Source organism: Schistocerca nitens, chromosome 10, assembly GCF_023898315.1.
Source record: "Schistocerca nitens isolate TAMUIC-IGC-003100 chromosome 10, iqSchNite1.1, whole genome shotgun sequence".
NCBI classification, from domain to species: domain Eukaryota; kingdom Metazoa; phylum Arthropoda; class Insecta; order Orthoptera; family Acrididae; genus Schistocerca; species Schistocerca nitens.
Genome location: NC_064623.1, coordinates 165,069,594 through 165,085,292, shown reverse-complemented (window position 1 = coordinate 165,085,292; position 15,699 = coordinate 165,069,594). Strand labels below are relative to the sequence as shown.

General features: G+C 41.9%; 1 protein-coding gene across 1 annotated transcript in view; it reads left to right on the top strand.

The window, feature by feature from the left end:
* LOC126210441 (uncharacterized) overlaps positions 1 to 14,689 on the top strand; it is a 98,028-nt gene extending 83,339 nt beyond the window's left edge. The window contains exon 2 of the mRNA XM_049939673.1: positions 13,711 to 14,689. Within this exon, the coding sequence (XP_049795630.1) occupies positions 13,711 to 14,378 (668 nt within the window). The 3' untranslated portion in view covers positions 14,379 to 14,689. The remainder of the gene's footprint in view (positions 1 to 13,710) is intronic.
* The last annotated feature ends 1,010 nt before the right edge of the window (positions 14,690 to 15,699 follow it).

Sequence of the window (15,699 nt, the reverse complement as noted above, 5' to 3'; positions counted from 1 at the left end):
ACGTAAACCACATAACCTGGACACACTTTGGAATGAGATTCAGGCAGTGTGCGCAGAAATCTCATTGGACACTTTGGTACGATGTACGGAATCAGTGGTGACTCGTACTCAGAAATGTATTTATGCTGAAGGCCACCAGTTTGAACATTAATCACATTTGCAAAGTACATTTATTTTTCCAGTTGGACTTAAAGCATTCCATTTCCAGAAATTTAACATTGTAGAACGGGAAATATATTTTCTATGACGCTTCAAAGTGTCTATACATTTTTTTGACGCACCCTGTATTCTCAGTTCGAATATAACGACTTACTTGAGACTGAGAACCTTACGTGCCCGGATCTGCATGGTTTTAGAAAGCATCGCTGATGCGAAACTCAGCTTGGCCTTTTCTCACATAATATGCTGCAAATTATGGATGAAGGGCACAGGCGGATGCCATATTTCTAGATTTCCGGTAGGCGTTTGGTACGGTTCCCTCATTGTAGCCTCTAGTATGGAATAAGTTCACAGATACGTGAGTGGCTTGAAGATTTCTTAAATCATAGAACCCAATGCGTTGTGCCCGACGGCGAGTGTTGATCAGAGACAAGGGTATCCTCAGGAGGACCCCAGGGAAGTGCGATAGACCCGCTGTTGTTATCTGTTTACATAAATGATTTGGCGGACAGGGTGGGCCGCAAACTGCGGATGTTTGCTGATAATGATCTGCTTTACGGTAAAGTGACTGAGTTTAGTGACTGCATAAACCACATCCCCACTCTCTCAAAACAAATACACAACTGACCACTTATCATACACCAGGATAACTAAAATCCATAAAAAAAAATTATTGTACCTCTGAAGAGCGGCACAGCAAACAGGTTAGATCTCACGGGGTGAGTGGGCCTTCCAGAGAGATTAAGTTGAAGCATTCCCGCGCTGTGCCAGCATTTCATAGTTCCCAGGACCCCATTGCCCGGCATGGTCAATTTGCAGGCGCTCACCTGCATTATTCGATTGTTTTTCAGCAGGCACACCCGCGGAATAATTAAACTAATCGTATCAGAATACCGAGGTGCAGTGTCTCCAACGATTTCTATATACAGAGGGTAACGTGTACAAGAAAACTTCGACTCTACAAACAGAAACTGGTGTCATTTTTGAATAAAAGACCCACAACTGCCAGAAAAGGATAATTTACATTATTTATCACAAAATTGGTGTTGGCGACACTGAACTCAGTTGGATAATGTTGTTTTACTAAGGAATGTACAGATTTCAGCCGTAAATAGAAATATTAAAAAAAGGTAGGAAGATTTTTCTGTTTAGCAAAAGTGACAAAAAGCAGATTTCAGAGTACCTGAAGTCTCAACACAAGTTTTGTTTTAAGTACAGATAGTGTTGAGGATCAGTGGACAAACTTCAAAACCATCGTACAATATGCGTTAGATATGTGCCAAGCAAGATCGTAAGAGATGGAAAAGCGCCACTGTGGTACAACAACCGAGTTAGAAAACTGCGGCGGAAGCAAAGGGAACTTCACAGCAAACGTAAACATAGCCAAAGCCTTGCAGACAAACAAAAATTACGCGAAGGGAAATGTAATGTGATGAGGGCCATGCGAGAGGCGTTCAATGAATTCGAAAGTAAAGTTCTATGTACTGACTTGGCAGAAAATCCTAAGAAATTTTGGTGTTACGTCAAAGCGGTAGTTGGATCAAAACAAAATGTCCAGACACTCTGTGACCAAAATGGTACTGAAACAGAGGATGACAGACTAAAGGCCGAAATACTAAATGCCTTTTTCCAAAGCTGTTTCACAGAGGAATACTGCACTGTAGTTCCTTCTCTACATTGTCGCACAGATGACAGAATGGTAGATATCGAAATAGACGACTGAAGAATAGAGAAACAATTAAAATTCCTGAAAAGAGGAAAGGTCGCTGGACCTGATGGGATACCAATTCGATTTTACACAGAGTACGCGAAGGAACTTGCCCCACTTCTTGCAGCGGTGTACCGTAGGCCTCTAGAAGAGCGTAGCGTTCCAAAGGATTGGAAAAGGGCACAGGTCATCCCCGTTTTCAAGAAGGAACGTCGAACAGATGTGCAGAACTATAGACCTATATCTCTAACGCCGATCAGTTGTAGAATTCTGGAACACGTATTATGTTAGAGTATAATGACTTTTCTGGAAACTAGAAATCTACTCTGCAGGAATCAGCATGGGTTTCGAAAAAGACGATCGTGTGAAACCCAGCTCGCGCTATTCGTCCACGAGACTCAGAGAGCCATAGACACGGGTTCCCAGGTAGATGTCGTGTTTCTTGACTTCCGCAAGGCGTTCGATACAGTTGCCCACAGTCGTTTAATTAACAAAGCAAGAGCATATGGACTATCAGACCAGTTGTGCGATTGGATTGAAGAGTTCCTAGATAAGAGAACGCAGCATGTCATTCTCAATGGAGAGAGGTCTTCCGAAGTAAGAGTGATTTCAGGTGTGCCGCAGGGGAGTGTCGTAGGACCGTTGCTATTCACAATATACATAAATGACATTGTGGATGACATCGGAAGTTCATTGAGGCTTTTTGCGGATGATGCTGTGGTATATCGAGAGGTTGTGACAATGGAAAATTGCACTGAAATGCAGGAGGATCCGCAGCGAATTGACGCATGGTGCAGGGAATGGCAATTGAATCTCAATGTAGACAGGTGTAATGTGCTGCGAATACATAGACAGAAAGATCCCTTATCATTTAGCTCCAATATAGCAGGACAGCAACTGGAATCATTTAATTCCATAAATTATCTGGGAGTAGGCATTAGGAGTGATTTAAAATGGAGTGATCATATAAAGTTGATCGTCGGTAAAGCAGCTGCCAGACTGAGATTCATTGGAAGAATCCTAAGGAAATGCAATCCGAAAACAAAGGAAGTAGGATACAGTACGCTTGTTCGCCCACTGCTTGAATACTGCTCAGCAGTGTGGGATCTGTACCAGATAGGGTTGATAGAAGAGATAGGATTGATAGAAGAGATAGAGAAGATCCAACGGAGAGCAGTGCGCTTCGTTACAGGATCATTTAGTAATCGTGAAAGCGTTACGGAGATGATACATAAACTCCAGTGGAAGACTCTGCAGGAGAGACGCTCAGTAGCTCGGTACGGGCTTTTGTTAAAGTTTCGAGAACATACCTTCACCGAGGAGTCAAGCAGTATATTGCTCCCTCCTACGTATATCTCGCGAAGAGACCATGATGATAAAATCAGAGAGATTAGAGCCCACACAGAGGCATACCGACAATCCTACTTTCCACGATCAATACGAGACTGGAATAGAAGGTAGAACCGATAGAGGTACTCAAGGTACCCTCCGCCACACACCGTCAGGTGGCTTGCGGAGTATGGATGTAAATTTAGATGTAGATGTACTGCCCCATGTCCCAGTTTTCTTCTCACGCCACTGCAGAGGTGAGTGAAGCAGGTAGCCGGACGTGAAAAGGCGCGTGGGCGAGCAGCGGGGCTAACGAGATAAATACGGCCCCTTCAACGAACCTGTAATTTCATTCTAAACGGCCTATCCGCCAAACTTCGCGAACGATCGGCTCCGTGCAGGGACCACGTGAAATCAATAATGAATTGAAAACGTATCCACGCATTTACCCTTGCTTTGCTTCTGTGTTCGTTTGTAGCACCGTTACTACGAGGGGTGGACCTGCGCATTGGCTGGTTTGTTAAGGATAGGGAGCACAAAAGGGCTTCACATTCACGTATGTTGTGTAGATGAAGTAAACAAACAGGTTTTGCTTTGAGTTTGAGTAAATTGTTGTCCTTTATTACTACGTAAGCAAATTAGCCAGCGATTCTAACATTTACATACCGTACAGGACAAAAATGGTTACACAATGTGACTGTCGTGTGTGATAGCACACAAAGTAGAAAAATGAAAGCTACGAAAACCAAACTCAGTTATGAACAGATTAGTAGAAAACATGTACATCTACATACATACTCCGCAATCCACCATACGGTGCGTGGCGGAGGGTACCTCGTACCACAGCTAGCATCTTCTCTTCCTGTTCCACTCCCAAACAGAACGAGGGAAAAATGACTGCCTATATGCCTCTGGACGAGCCCTAATCTCTCTTATCTTTGTGGTCTTTCCGCGAAATGCAAGTTGGCGGCAGTAAAATTGTACTGCAGTCAGCCTCAAATGCTGGTTCTCTAAATTTCCTCAGTAGCGATTCACGAAAAGAACGCCTCCTTTCCTCTAGAGACTCCCATCCGAGTCCCTGAAGCATTTCCGTAACACTCGCGTGATGATCAAACCTACCAGGAACAAATCTAGCAGTCCGCCTCTGAATTGCTTCTATGTCCTCCCTCAATCCGACCTGATAGGGATCCCAAACGCTCGAGCAGTACTCAAGAATAGGTCGTATTAGTGTTTTATAAGCGGTCTCCTTCACAGATGAAGCACATCTTCCCAAAATTCTACCAATGAACCGAAGACGACTATCCGCCTTCCCCACAACTGCCATTACATGCTTGTCCCACTTCATATCGCTCTGCAATGTTACGCCCAAATATTTAATCGACGTGACTGTGTCAAGCGCTACACTACTAATGGAGTATTCAAACATTACAGGATTCTTTTTCCTACTCATCTCCATTAATTTACATTTATCTATATTTAGAGATAGCTGCCATTCTTTACACCAATCACAAATCTTGTCCAAGTCATCTTTTATCCTTCTACAGTCACTCAACGACGACACCTTCCCGTACACCACAGCATCATCAGCAAACAGCCGCACATTGCTATCCACCCTATCCAAAAGATTTTTTACGTAGATAGAAAACAGCGGACCTACCTCACTTCCCTGGAGCACTCAAGATGATACCCTCCCCTCCGATGAACATTCACCATCGGGGACAACGTACTGGGTTCTATTACTTAAGAAGTCTTCGAGCCACTCTCATACTTGGGAACCAATCCCATATGCTCGTACGTTAGTTAGGAGTCTGCAGTGGGACACCGAGTCAAACGCTATCCGGTAGTCAGGGAATACGGCATCCGTCTGATACCCTTCATCCATGGTTCGCAAGATATCATATGAAAAAAGGGCGAGTTGCGTTTAGCAGGAGCGATGCTTTCTAAAACATGGACAGCAACTTCTCTGTCTAAAAGAAATTCATTATATGCGAACTGAGAATATGTTCGAGAATCCTGCAACAAACCGATGTTAAGGATATTGGTCTGTAATTTTGAGGATCCGTCCTTCTACCCTTCTTATATACAGGCGTCACCTGCACTTTTTTCCAGTCGCTCGGGACTTTAGGTTGGACAAGAGATTCGCGATAAATTCAAGCTAAGTAAGTAAACGGAGAGTCTCCACAATGTCTTTTGAACGTACTGTTTCCAAATAGTTCATATGGCTCTGAGCACTATGGGACTTAACGTCTGAGGTCATCAGTCCCCTAGAACTGATGACGTTAACTAACCTAAGGACATCACACACATCCATGCCCTAGGCAGGATTCGAACCTGCTACCGTAGCGGTCGCGCGGTTCCAGACTGAAGCGCCTAGAACCGCTCGGCCACTAAGCCGGCTCTTGGTCTTGGGTTCCGCATCTTCGTTCCGGCGTTTGTGGTTACGCCAGAACACTGTAAAACATCAAATCACCAACATCGCTGCGGCCGGTTAAAGAGCCTGCAAGAATGGAACCGATGACGACTGAAGAGAATCGTTCAATGTGACAGAAGTGCAACCCTTCCGCAAATTGCTGCAGATTTCAATGCTGTGCCATCAAGTGTCAGCGTGCGAACCATTCAACGACACATCATCTATATGGGCTTTCGGAGCCGAAGGTCCACTCGTGTATCCTTGATGACTGCCCTACACACAGCTTTACGCCTCGCCTGGGCCCGTCAACACCGGCATTGGACTGCTGATGACTGGAAACATGTTGCCTGGTCGGACGAGCCTCGTTTGATATTGTATCGAGTGGATGGACGTGTATGGGTATGGAGCCAACCTTCTGAATCCACGGACCCTGCTTATCAGCAGGGTATTGTTCAAACTGGTGGAGGTTCTGTAATGGTGTGGTATCTGTGCAGTTGGAGTGATATGAGACCCTTGATACGTCTAGATAAGACTCTGACAGGTGACATGTACGTAAGCATCCTGTCTGATCATCTGTGTCCATTCCTGTCCATCGTGCATTCCGACGGAGTTGAACCATTCCAGCAGGACATTGTGACACCTTTCACGTCAGAATTGCTACAGAGTGGCTCCAGGAACACCCTTCTGAGTTTAAACAGTTCCTCTGGCCACCAAACTCCACAGACATGAACATTATTGAACATATCTGGGATGCCTTGCAACGTGCTGTTCAGAAGAGATCTTCATTCCCTCGTACCCTTACAGATTTATGGACAGCCTTGCAGGATTCATGGTGTCATTTCCCTCGAGCACTACTTCAGACATTAGTCGAGTCCATGCCACATCCTATTGCAGCACTTCTGCGTGCTCGCAGGGGGCCCTACACGATATTAGGCAGGTGTACCAGTTTCTTTAGCTCTTCAGTGTAGTACTGCTGCGCGATTATCGCTGCGGCGTCGCCGTGTGTCTATACTACATCTACATTTATGCTCCGTAAGCCAGCCAACGGTGTGTGGCGGAGGGCACTTTACGGGCCACTGTCATTACCTCCCTTTCCTGTTCGAGTCGCGTATGGTTCGCGGGAAGAACGACTGCCGGAAAGCCTCCGTGCGCGCTCGAATCTCTCTAATTTTACATTCGTGATCTCCTCGGGAGGTATAAGTAGGGGGAAGCAATATATTCGATACCTCATCCAGAAACGCACCCTCTCGAAACCTGGACACCAAGCTACACCGCGATGCAGAGCGCCTCTCTTGCAGAGTCTGCCACTTGAGTTCGCTAAACATCTCCGTAACACTATCACGCCTACCAAATAACCCTGAGACGAAACGCGCCGCTCTTCTTTGGATCTTCTCTATCTCCTCTGTCAACCCGACCTGATACAGATCCCACACTGATAAGCAATACTCGTAGGTCGAACGAGTGTTTTGTAAGCCACCTCCTTTGTTGATGGACTACATTTTCTAAGGACTCTCCCAGTGAATCTCAACCTGGTACCCGCTTTACCAACAATTAATTTTATATGATCATTCCACTTCAAATCGTTCCGCGCGCATACTCCCAGATATTTTACAGAAGTAACTGCTACCAGTGTTTGTTCCGCTATCATATAATCATACAATAAAGGATCCTTCTTTCTATGTATTCATCATAAGAATAAACGTGATGTAAACAAACACAAATCCGATGATTGGTCAGAAGTAGCACACGTACACTGGTGTTGTTACGCTCTTGGGAGTAGGTCCTACCTATGTATTAGATACCTTATTACGAAGTTACGTCAAATGAAACTTTAAGATATTCTAATGTATTAACAGCCATCAACGTTTCTCTTAATCACGCTTTAGTTGTATAGTTTTTATTTCAAAAATCTGCGGACAGTCAAAGTCTCTTTACTGTTGTGCTCTGATTTCTGATCCAACGCAGTGTGAAAATGGCCGAGGCTGCTTCGTTCTCCGTAATGAAACAAGTGTGTGGAACGCGGTTAAAGCGTGCCGAGGAGGAGGTCGTTCTTGATGTTTTTCATAAATTTACAGCTTTGAAGTTTTCTGAGGGACATTGATACAGTGGCTATAAAAGTGCTGTGCGTTTTTGCATTTGCCACTGTACCATTACAATATGTACCAAACAGAATATTTCTGGAGCCAAGTTAAGGGATTTGTCGCGAAAAATAACAAGCCTGTTAAGGGGACTGTTAAGGGAATTAGTCTGAGTTTTTTTGTTTTCTACTCCATAATATACTTTGGACTTTCCTGAACATTTTGGTTTATAATACATTAAAATCAGACAATTTTGAGACCTTCAAATAATATTTTGAATGTTGACGTGAGATAGTCAAATTTCGTGGGTATGCATATACTGCCAGAGTTGAGCAGTCATATCTTGGAATCTGCCAGTCTAGAAGGCTGTGAATTGCTTTGTTTTGTGCCTACCACTACGTCTCAGAAGTTGGCATTACGAATAAACAAATTAGTGCTTTGTTCCCGATACTGTCTGATGGCAAGACAATAAAATGTGCTGGAAGACTAACGGACAAAGTAATTGATGAATTACAGAAATATTATGGGAAGGCCATTAGAGATAACTGTGACAATTTAGAGAAGATGAAAAGAACTGTGTGGAGCACTTTCTTTCATCGAATATTAACTGATGAAAAGCAATGTCATGCTTTGTGTCCACCTCCACCAAACACTTGATGTAAATAACAAGTTTGTTTGTTTGGCCATCCTCCGCAGCAAGCATGTAAATACTTGTTTTGCAAATCAAACTGCCTTTTTTTTGCTGCTAGTTATTTTATTTATCCCATACGCGTTTCGCCTTCTCCTGTTTTACGGCAGCATCAGTGGGACCTATAACGATACAGTTTTGTTAGTTATAGATTATCAAACAGTTCACTTCGCGATTTTTTGTAAAAATGTAATTACTTACGATTTGCTGATCTGCGTTTCCTCACCTCCAGACCAGATGTGAGGAGACGCTGATCAGCAAATCGTAAGTAATTACATTTTTACAAAAAATCGCGAAGTGAACTGTTTGATAATCTATAACTAACAAAACTGTATCGTTATAGGTCCCACTGATGATGCCGTAAAACAGGAGAAGGCGAAACGCGTATGGGATAAATAAAATAACTAGCAGCAAAAAAAAAAAAAAAAAAGGGCAGTTTGATTTGCAAAACAAGTACTTGATGTAAATATAGGGAAGCTGAATTTTTCTGGCACTCTGCATGAATTTACACTCAAACATTCTCGTCCTGTGGCAGTAATGGAGGCAATCAAACCTATTTACAGAGATTTGGCAAATTCTGAGCTACTAAAGAAGTGTTTACATGGGAAGACCCAGAATTTGAATGACTCCTTCAATAATGCTGTGTGATGCAGTGTGCATAAAAATGTATTTGTTGGCGTTATGACTCTAAAGTTAGTACTGTCTGATGCTGTAATAACTTTTAATGGTGGGAACTATGAAAGACTTAAGGTTCTGGAGAAGTTAGGGGTAAGATTTGGACAGAACACAGCTAAAGGACTGCAGAAACTGGAAGAGCTTCTTGTACGTGAAGCATAGTTAGCTGCTCAGCGAATGACAAAATAAACAAGATAGAAAAGTAGGCACACACTGGGCTGTTGTGACACTGGAGAAGACACAGAGTATTGGCCAGGGCAATTCTAATGCATAAGAAATGCAGAAATGCAAGTCTGTGTAAGAACTTGTAATACAAAAAAAGTTTTAAGCCTCAATATCTCTGAACTACATTTTTTGCAGTAAATGACCCGTTTTCTAAAAAAAGTACTGATTGTAGAGACAGGAAGTTTTGGACGCCAGTGATACAATTCGGTCGCTGCATTCGACCGCCTCTCTCCAGAATGTTGCCCTCTCTGGAGGTATTTCTACCTGAGAGACAATGGTCAAATAGCCCATCCCTCCAAGGACACCTAACGGTACACGCGGAACGGCAAGGGTGAGAAGAATGTGGGAATGGACTAGCGGCCGGTCAACTGTAGTTCGGTCGTGGCCACGCGCCATGTGTAAAACGCCAGATATGTATATTTTGACTTGTAAATATTAAACTAATTGTGAATCGTAAGTGCTTATCCCAAATAACCGTAATTCATTACAATACTAATGGATCCGAACCCTTACACAGTGTCATGTGATTGCAGGCTTTCTCGGCGTATTTCGGCTGTGACGATGCCATTCGGCTGACAATCCGAAAAGATTGCACAGATTATACAGTCTTCCTAAATGCATGATCCTCCGGTACGTTTACGCTTTACATTTTCGTCTGCCGACGCTAACCGATACTGATCCAGATTACGAGGTTGAATGCGATGATAATAAGAATTCAAACATGATGATGTGATATGATGATGATGATGATGATGATGATGATGATGATGATGATGATGGATATGATGGAACCTAGCACATACAGTCAGATGAAGATGATCCAAGTAAAAACCGGTCATATCGCGGTGATTCCTACGTTCGTGGTATGGGGAAACTGATTCAAATGAAGAGAAGCACAACCACCAACTAATGTCAGAGCAGGACAACGTAACACTGTGTAGCTGACTTAGGGCTAATGCCTCCAGCAAGAATCCAGAAGTTTTAGTCAGAACATTCTACATAGTGAGATTTTACAGTGGTCAAACGGTAAAAACGGTACAATTAAAAGTACTTGCATACTTTTCGACATGATATTTGATATTCTTGAGCTAAAAGCTTGTATAAGCTTCACAACAAACCTCAACTGTGCCAAGGAATCCATAGATAAATTTTTCGCAGTGGGTTAAAGCGGACGTGACATTTTTCATAGTACTATAAGAAAAGGTTTTTCTTCATGCCGACAGCTCCTCGATTTGAGAAATCAGATGACAGGGAAGAAAGGAAAAAGAAAATTAGACTGCCGCAGCGTCGAACATTCTTAACGAACTGATTTTGAAATGCCAACCGTGTACCCTCCATGGTGTACTGTTAGTGCTTACGAAATGCTTATGCCTTTCTGCAGTCGATGTAGATTTCGGATGTACGTGCTAAGAAAACATGCAAATAACGCGTTGAAGAATTCGTAAATCCCCACGCAGTGCGGATATTCGTCCCGTTTGACATAAATATGGATAAGAGTGGTAGACAGCACAATGAAAACACTTGAAATAAGCATTTGTAATCGTAAGTTTGAGCATAGTGCTGAAAAATACTTGTACAAAGATACCTGGAATAGTTTAATTACTGAATATTAGCTATCTAGGCACCTATGAATAGTATACCGGTACTTTGTTAGGTCCTCTGATACTTCTTTGAACTCCCAGGCTCTTCTGTGGATACTTCTAAGTCCAAATCTATAGCTAAGCTACTGTCATTATTTGGGAAGTCTGAATCTGACTCTGGAGAATAATCAACTGGCTGTTTGATCTGTTTACTTCTTTTTTTGGCATTGGTGCAATGAAATCTAGCGCATGTCGTTTCGTTCGTATGCCGCGTTCTTTTGTTTGTCACTCTTCCTTCTGAGTAGAAAGCTTTTCTTGTGCCATGCATTCCTCTTCCACGGTTGTCGACGTTAGCACATATTTCAATGATTTCCCAGAAATTTTCCCCTAAATCTTTATTTTAGTCAGCGGAATTACATCTTCAGGTGGAGATAATCTCGCGCCCTCTTGCGAGGCTATCATTGAAGAGTTGTCAACAATTGTTCGAGCTGCGGGGATTTGCCCCATTTTGCCATTTTCTGGCAAATGCGCTATTACTGATTTTTGGAGACCAACCAGAACAATTATTTCCACGCGAAAGTTGAGCTTAAATATGGTAGTTTCAACGAGTGTTTCGTTGGTTTTTATTTTCAAACCCTACAGTATACACCAGGTAAAACGTAGGAAAAAAATTATATGTAAGTAGTAAAAAACAATGACCTCATTCAAGGGCGCCCATACGATAGCCGGCAGGGGGAGGGAATTGGGGAGGGGGTATTGACTGGGGTATGGTGAGTTTTTAATATTTTGGCAGATATGAATAGCTATAAAAGAGATATAGTTCCGACCTAAATACCAGTTGATGTAAACTTTTAAATCGTTTCGTTGAAAGAAAAACCCTTTCCTACACTAATTTTTTTTTACTTTCCCTGAATGCTGGACGGAGGTGGGGGGGGGGGGGGGGCTACCCAAGCACAACTCACACCCCATCCTCACAGCTTTACTTCTGCCAGTACCTTGCCTGCTACTTTCCATACTTTACAGAAGCTCTGTAAAGTTTGGAAGGTAGGAGATGAGGTACTGGCAGAAGTAAAGCTGTAAGGACGGGAAGTGAGTCGTGCTTGGGTAGCTCAGATCGTAGAGCACGACTCACGCCCCGTTCTCACAGCTTCTTGGTAATCAATGTATGCGTAGTGTAGCGACCTTTGTTTAGTTTTAGCTTGATATGTCACCTCTGCATCTATTATCAGTTGCTCTTTACATCCTTGTGCTCCTTCGCACAGCCTTTTTGTTCTTCATTTATAATTTTGTTCTGTGTTGTATGTGTCATTAATTTTTGTGTAATGACTGAGGTTAATATTTTGTATATTGTTGGTAGGCATGTTATGGGGCGATATTTAGCTGGGTTTGCTGTGTCTGCTTGATCTTTAGGTTTCAGATAAGTTATTCCATGTGTAAGTGTATCAGGGAATGTGTATGGGTCAGCAATGTAACTGTTAAACAATTTAGTTAGATGTGAATCTGTTGAGATGAACTTCTTTAGCCAGAAATTTGCTATTTTATCTTTTCCAGGGGCTTTCCAACTGTGAGTAGAATTAATTGCTCGGGTGACTTCATGTAGCAAAATTATCACTTCAGGCATTTGTGGTATCATCTTGTATGTGTCTGTATCTGCTTGTATCCACCGTGCATGCCTGTTATGTTGTACCGGGTTTGACCATATGTTGCTCCAGAAGTGTTCCATGTCTGTTATGTTTGGCGGATTGTCTATTTTAATGTGTGTGTTATCTAATGTCTGCTAAAATTTCTTTTGGTATCTTCTAAGCCGTTTGTCCAATGCTTGTAATGTCTGCTTCTTTTCATCTAATTGCCTATCGCTTCTTGTTGTGAGATGTTACGTAACCTTTTTCGTTTTTTGTCTGATATTTCATTTCTTATAAATTGTGTTAGCTGTCCGATGTCTTTTCTCAGTTTTTATATTCTGATCTGTAGCCTGTGTTGCCATGCTGGTTTTGTGGGTTTCTTCTGTGTGTTGGTTGGTTCTGATCTCTGCCTAGTGTGTATATTTAGTGTAGTGAGTGCTCCTATATAAACCAGTAGTTGTAACTCTTCCATAGTTGTCTTTTCATTTATTTTGTTGTGTATGATTGTGTTGATAGTTGTTATTGTTGTTTCGACTTGTGGGTTATTTGGTGGTCTATGCAAGAATGGTCTAATGTCTGTATTTGTTGGCTTTGTATTCTATACATGTCAGCTGAAATTTTTCTTCTATATCTAACATGTGTGTCACTTCGTGTTCTATTTGTGCCTATTCTGGTGGCTGTCTTAAGATTTCGTTTTCCTCTGATTGTTTAACTGATGCGTGTTGTTCTTTGTTTGTTTGCTCTGTGATGTTTGAGTCCATTACTGTATTTTCTTCTTCTTCTTCTGATTGCACATTATTTTGTTCCAGTATTTGTTGTACTTGTTTATTATTATTATTATTATTATTATTATTATTATTATTATTATTAGTAGTAGTAGTAGTATCTCTTAATATTTTCATTATCATTATTAGTGACTATGATGGTTGTTGTTATTGTAGTCATTGTTTTTGATGTCGTAGTGAATGTATTGTGTTATGTTACCGTATGTGGTGCTCCCGATTACACACAAAAAATGACCTTAAGGCCCTAATCTGGTCGGTCTAAATAAGACAACAATTAATAAAGTTTTCCAATTTCTGGTTTGTTTTTCATCTTTTACTAGAAAGTATGTAAATGTAACTCATCTGCTTACTGTACCAGTGCCTTAAATTAAGGTATTTAGCACAAAACAGTAATTAGTAACTTATACTCGGCAAAAGTGTTTCCTAATTCATCACTCATTTTTACTTTCAGGTGACCAGATGAAACGAAAATGGAAAAATCTTCGCGATACCTACGCAAGATATTTGAGGATCAGCTCGGAAGAGGGTTCTAGCACTAAACGGTGGATATGGTCTGAAAAAATGGAGATGTTTCGCCCCTTCGTGCCTCTCGGGTCAAGTTCTGCAGAAGTGACTGGCCCCGAACCTGGGAGTCCGTCCCCTGAAACGGGGGCAGAATCGGAAGACAGTGCGCACGAGGAGGAGGCTGCACAGGAGTCGGAGCTAAGACCTGGGTGCCCCCCGACACACCCGCAACACGAACTGATCACCTGCGATTTGGACATCGGCACTGAAGCACCTACTGTACCTAAACTGGAAACAGACAGGTTATCTTTCCAGGAGCAACTGCCAGCATCTACTGAAGAATTTTGTGTGCCACCTGGTGCCAAGATGAGAGCTGCGACGGCTCCCACAGAACCGCAGGCTCCCGTCATCACTTATTTAGAAAGCAGAGTGGGTACTGATGAAATAGACAGTTTGTTCCTGGCATACGCCACGACAGTGAAAAAGTTCTCCCCTAGGAGGCAGGTCATGACTAAACTAAAATTGGCACAGCTCATAGCTGAGGAAGAACTCGCACATGTGGATGAAACTGATCTACTGGCAACACAAACTTTTAACCACTCCACACTACCGTAAAGCACCTGCCAATTGATATTGCGTATTTTTGTAGAGGTTCTGACAGGCCTCATTCTTCTCCCTTTAATTCCAGATAAACCTGAAAACAAGCAGTTACAGTTTTACTTGGCTGTGGCGTAACAGCTGGGTCTTACAAACTGTTAACACTTCCTGTGGTTTGTTATCCATATCATATTCCTCCACCTGTATATAAAAAGGTACTGATGCCAACTTCAGTAGTGTCACTAAGTTCACACACTCTCTCTCTCTCTCTCTCTCTCTCTCTCTCTCTCTCTATACGAAAGCGCTGGCAGGTCGATAGACACACAAACATACACACAAAATTCAAGCTTTCGCAACAAACTGTTGCCTCTTCAGGAAGGATATGTGTGTGTGTGTGTGTGTGTGTGTGTGTGTGTGTGAGTGTATACCCATCCTTTTTTCCCCCCTAAGGTAAGTCTTTTCGCTCCCGGGATTGGAATGACTCCTTACCCTCTCCCTTAAAACCCACATCCTTTCGTCTTTCCCTCTCCGTCCCTCTTTCCTGAAGAGGCAACAGTTTGTTGCGAAAGCTTGAATTTTGTGTGTATGTTTGTGTTTGTTTGTGTGTCTATCGACCTGCCAGTGCTTTCGTTTGGTAAGTCACATCATCTTTGTTTTTAGATAAATTTTTCCCACGTGGAATGTTTCCCTCTCTCTCTCTCTCTCTCTCTCTCTCTCTCTCTCTCTCTCTCTATATATATATATATATATATATATATATATATATATATATATATAGTAAAAGTCGCATCTGCCCCTCAGAGTTTAGAATCTATCTGCTGCATCACATGCTATTCAGAATGATGGCATTCTTGGACATTGGAGTGCCTTACAATTGATTAATTTTACATATAGTTTTACAGCAATGAGTTTTTTTGCAAAATGTGATGTATTACAATTACAGATTTACGTAGTCTTATTTATGTAATTGTCACAAAAATTCAGTTATAAATCAATTGTTCTGGTTCAGCTGAAGTTGTGCCAACTTTTTAAAGTGAAATTAATAACATTTTAATTATTTTGTATTAAGGACATTAAATAGTTTCGTTTTGAAAATATTAAGTTGAGAGTAGACAGTCCCTAAATAATAATTATCAATGTACCTTAATACAGAATTTATGATGGTGGTGTTTTACATCAAATGGCCAAAATATGAAGTCCCAAAAAATGTAGGAAAATGACTGTGGTGAACCAATTTTCAGGTAGTAGGCAGTATTGAACACATGAAGGCGGAAATGGTAATAATTATTATTACATAGTGTATATAATGGCTTTTAAATTTGCTGGAAAATACATATAA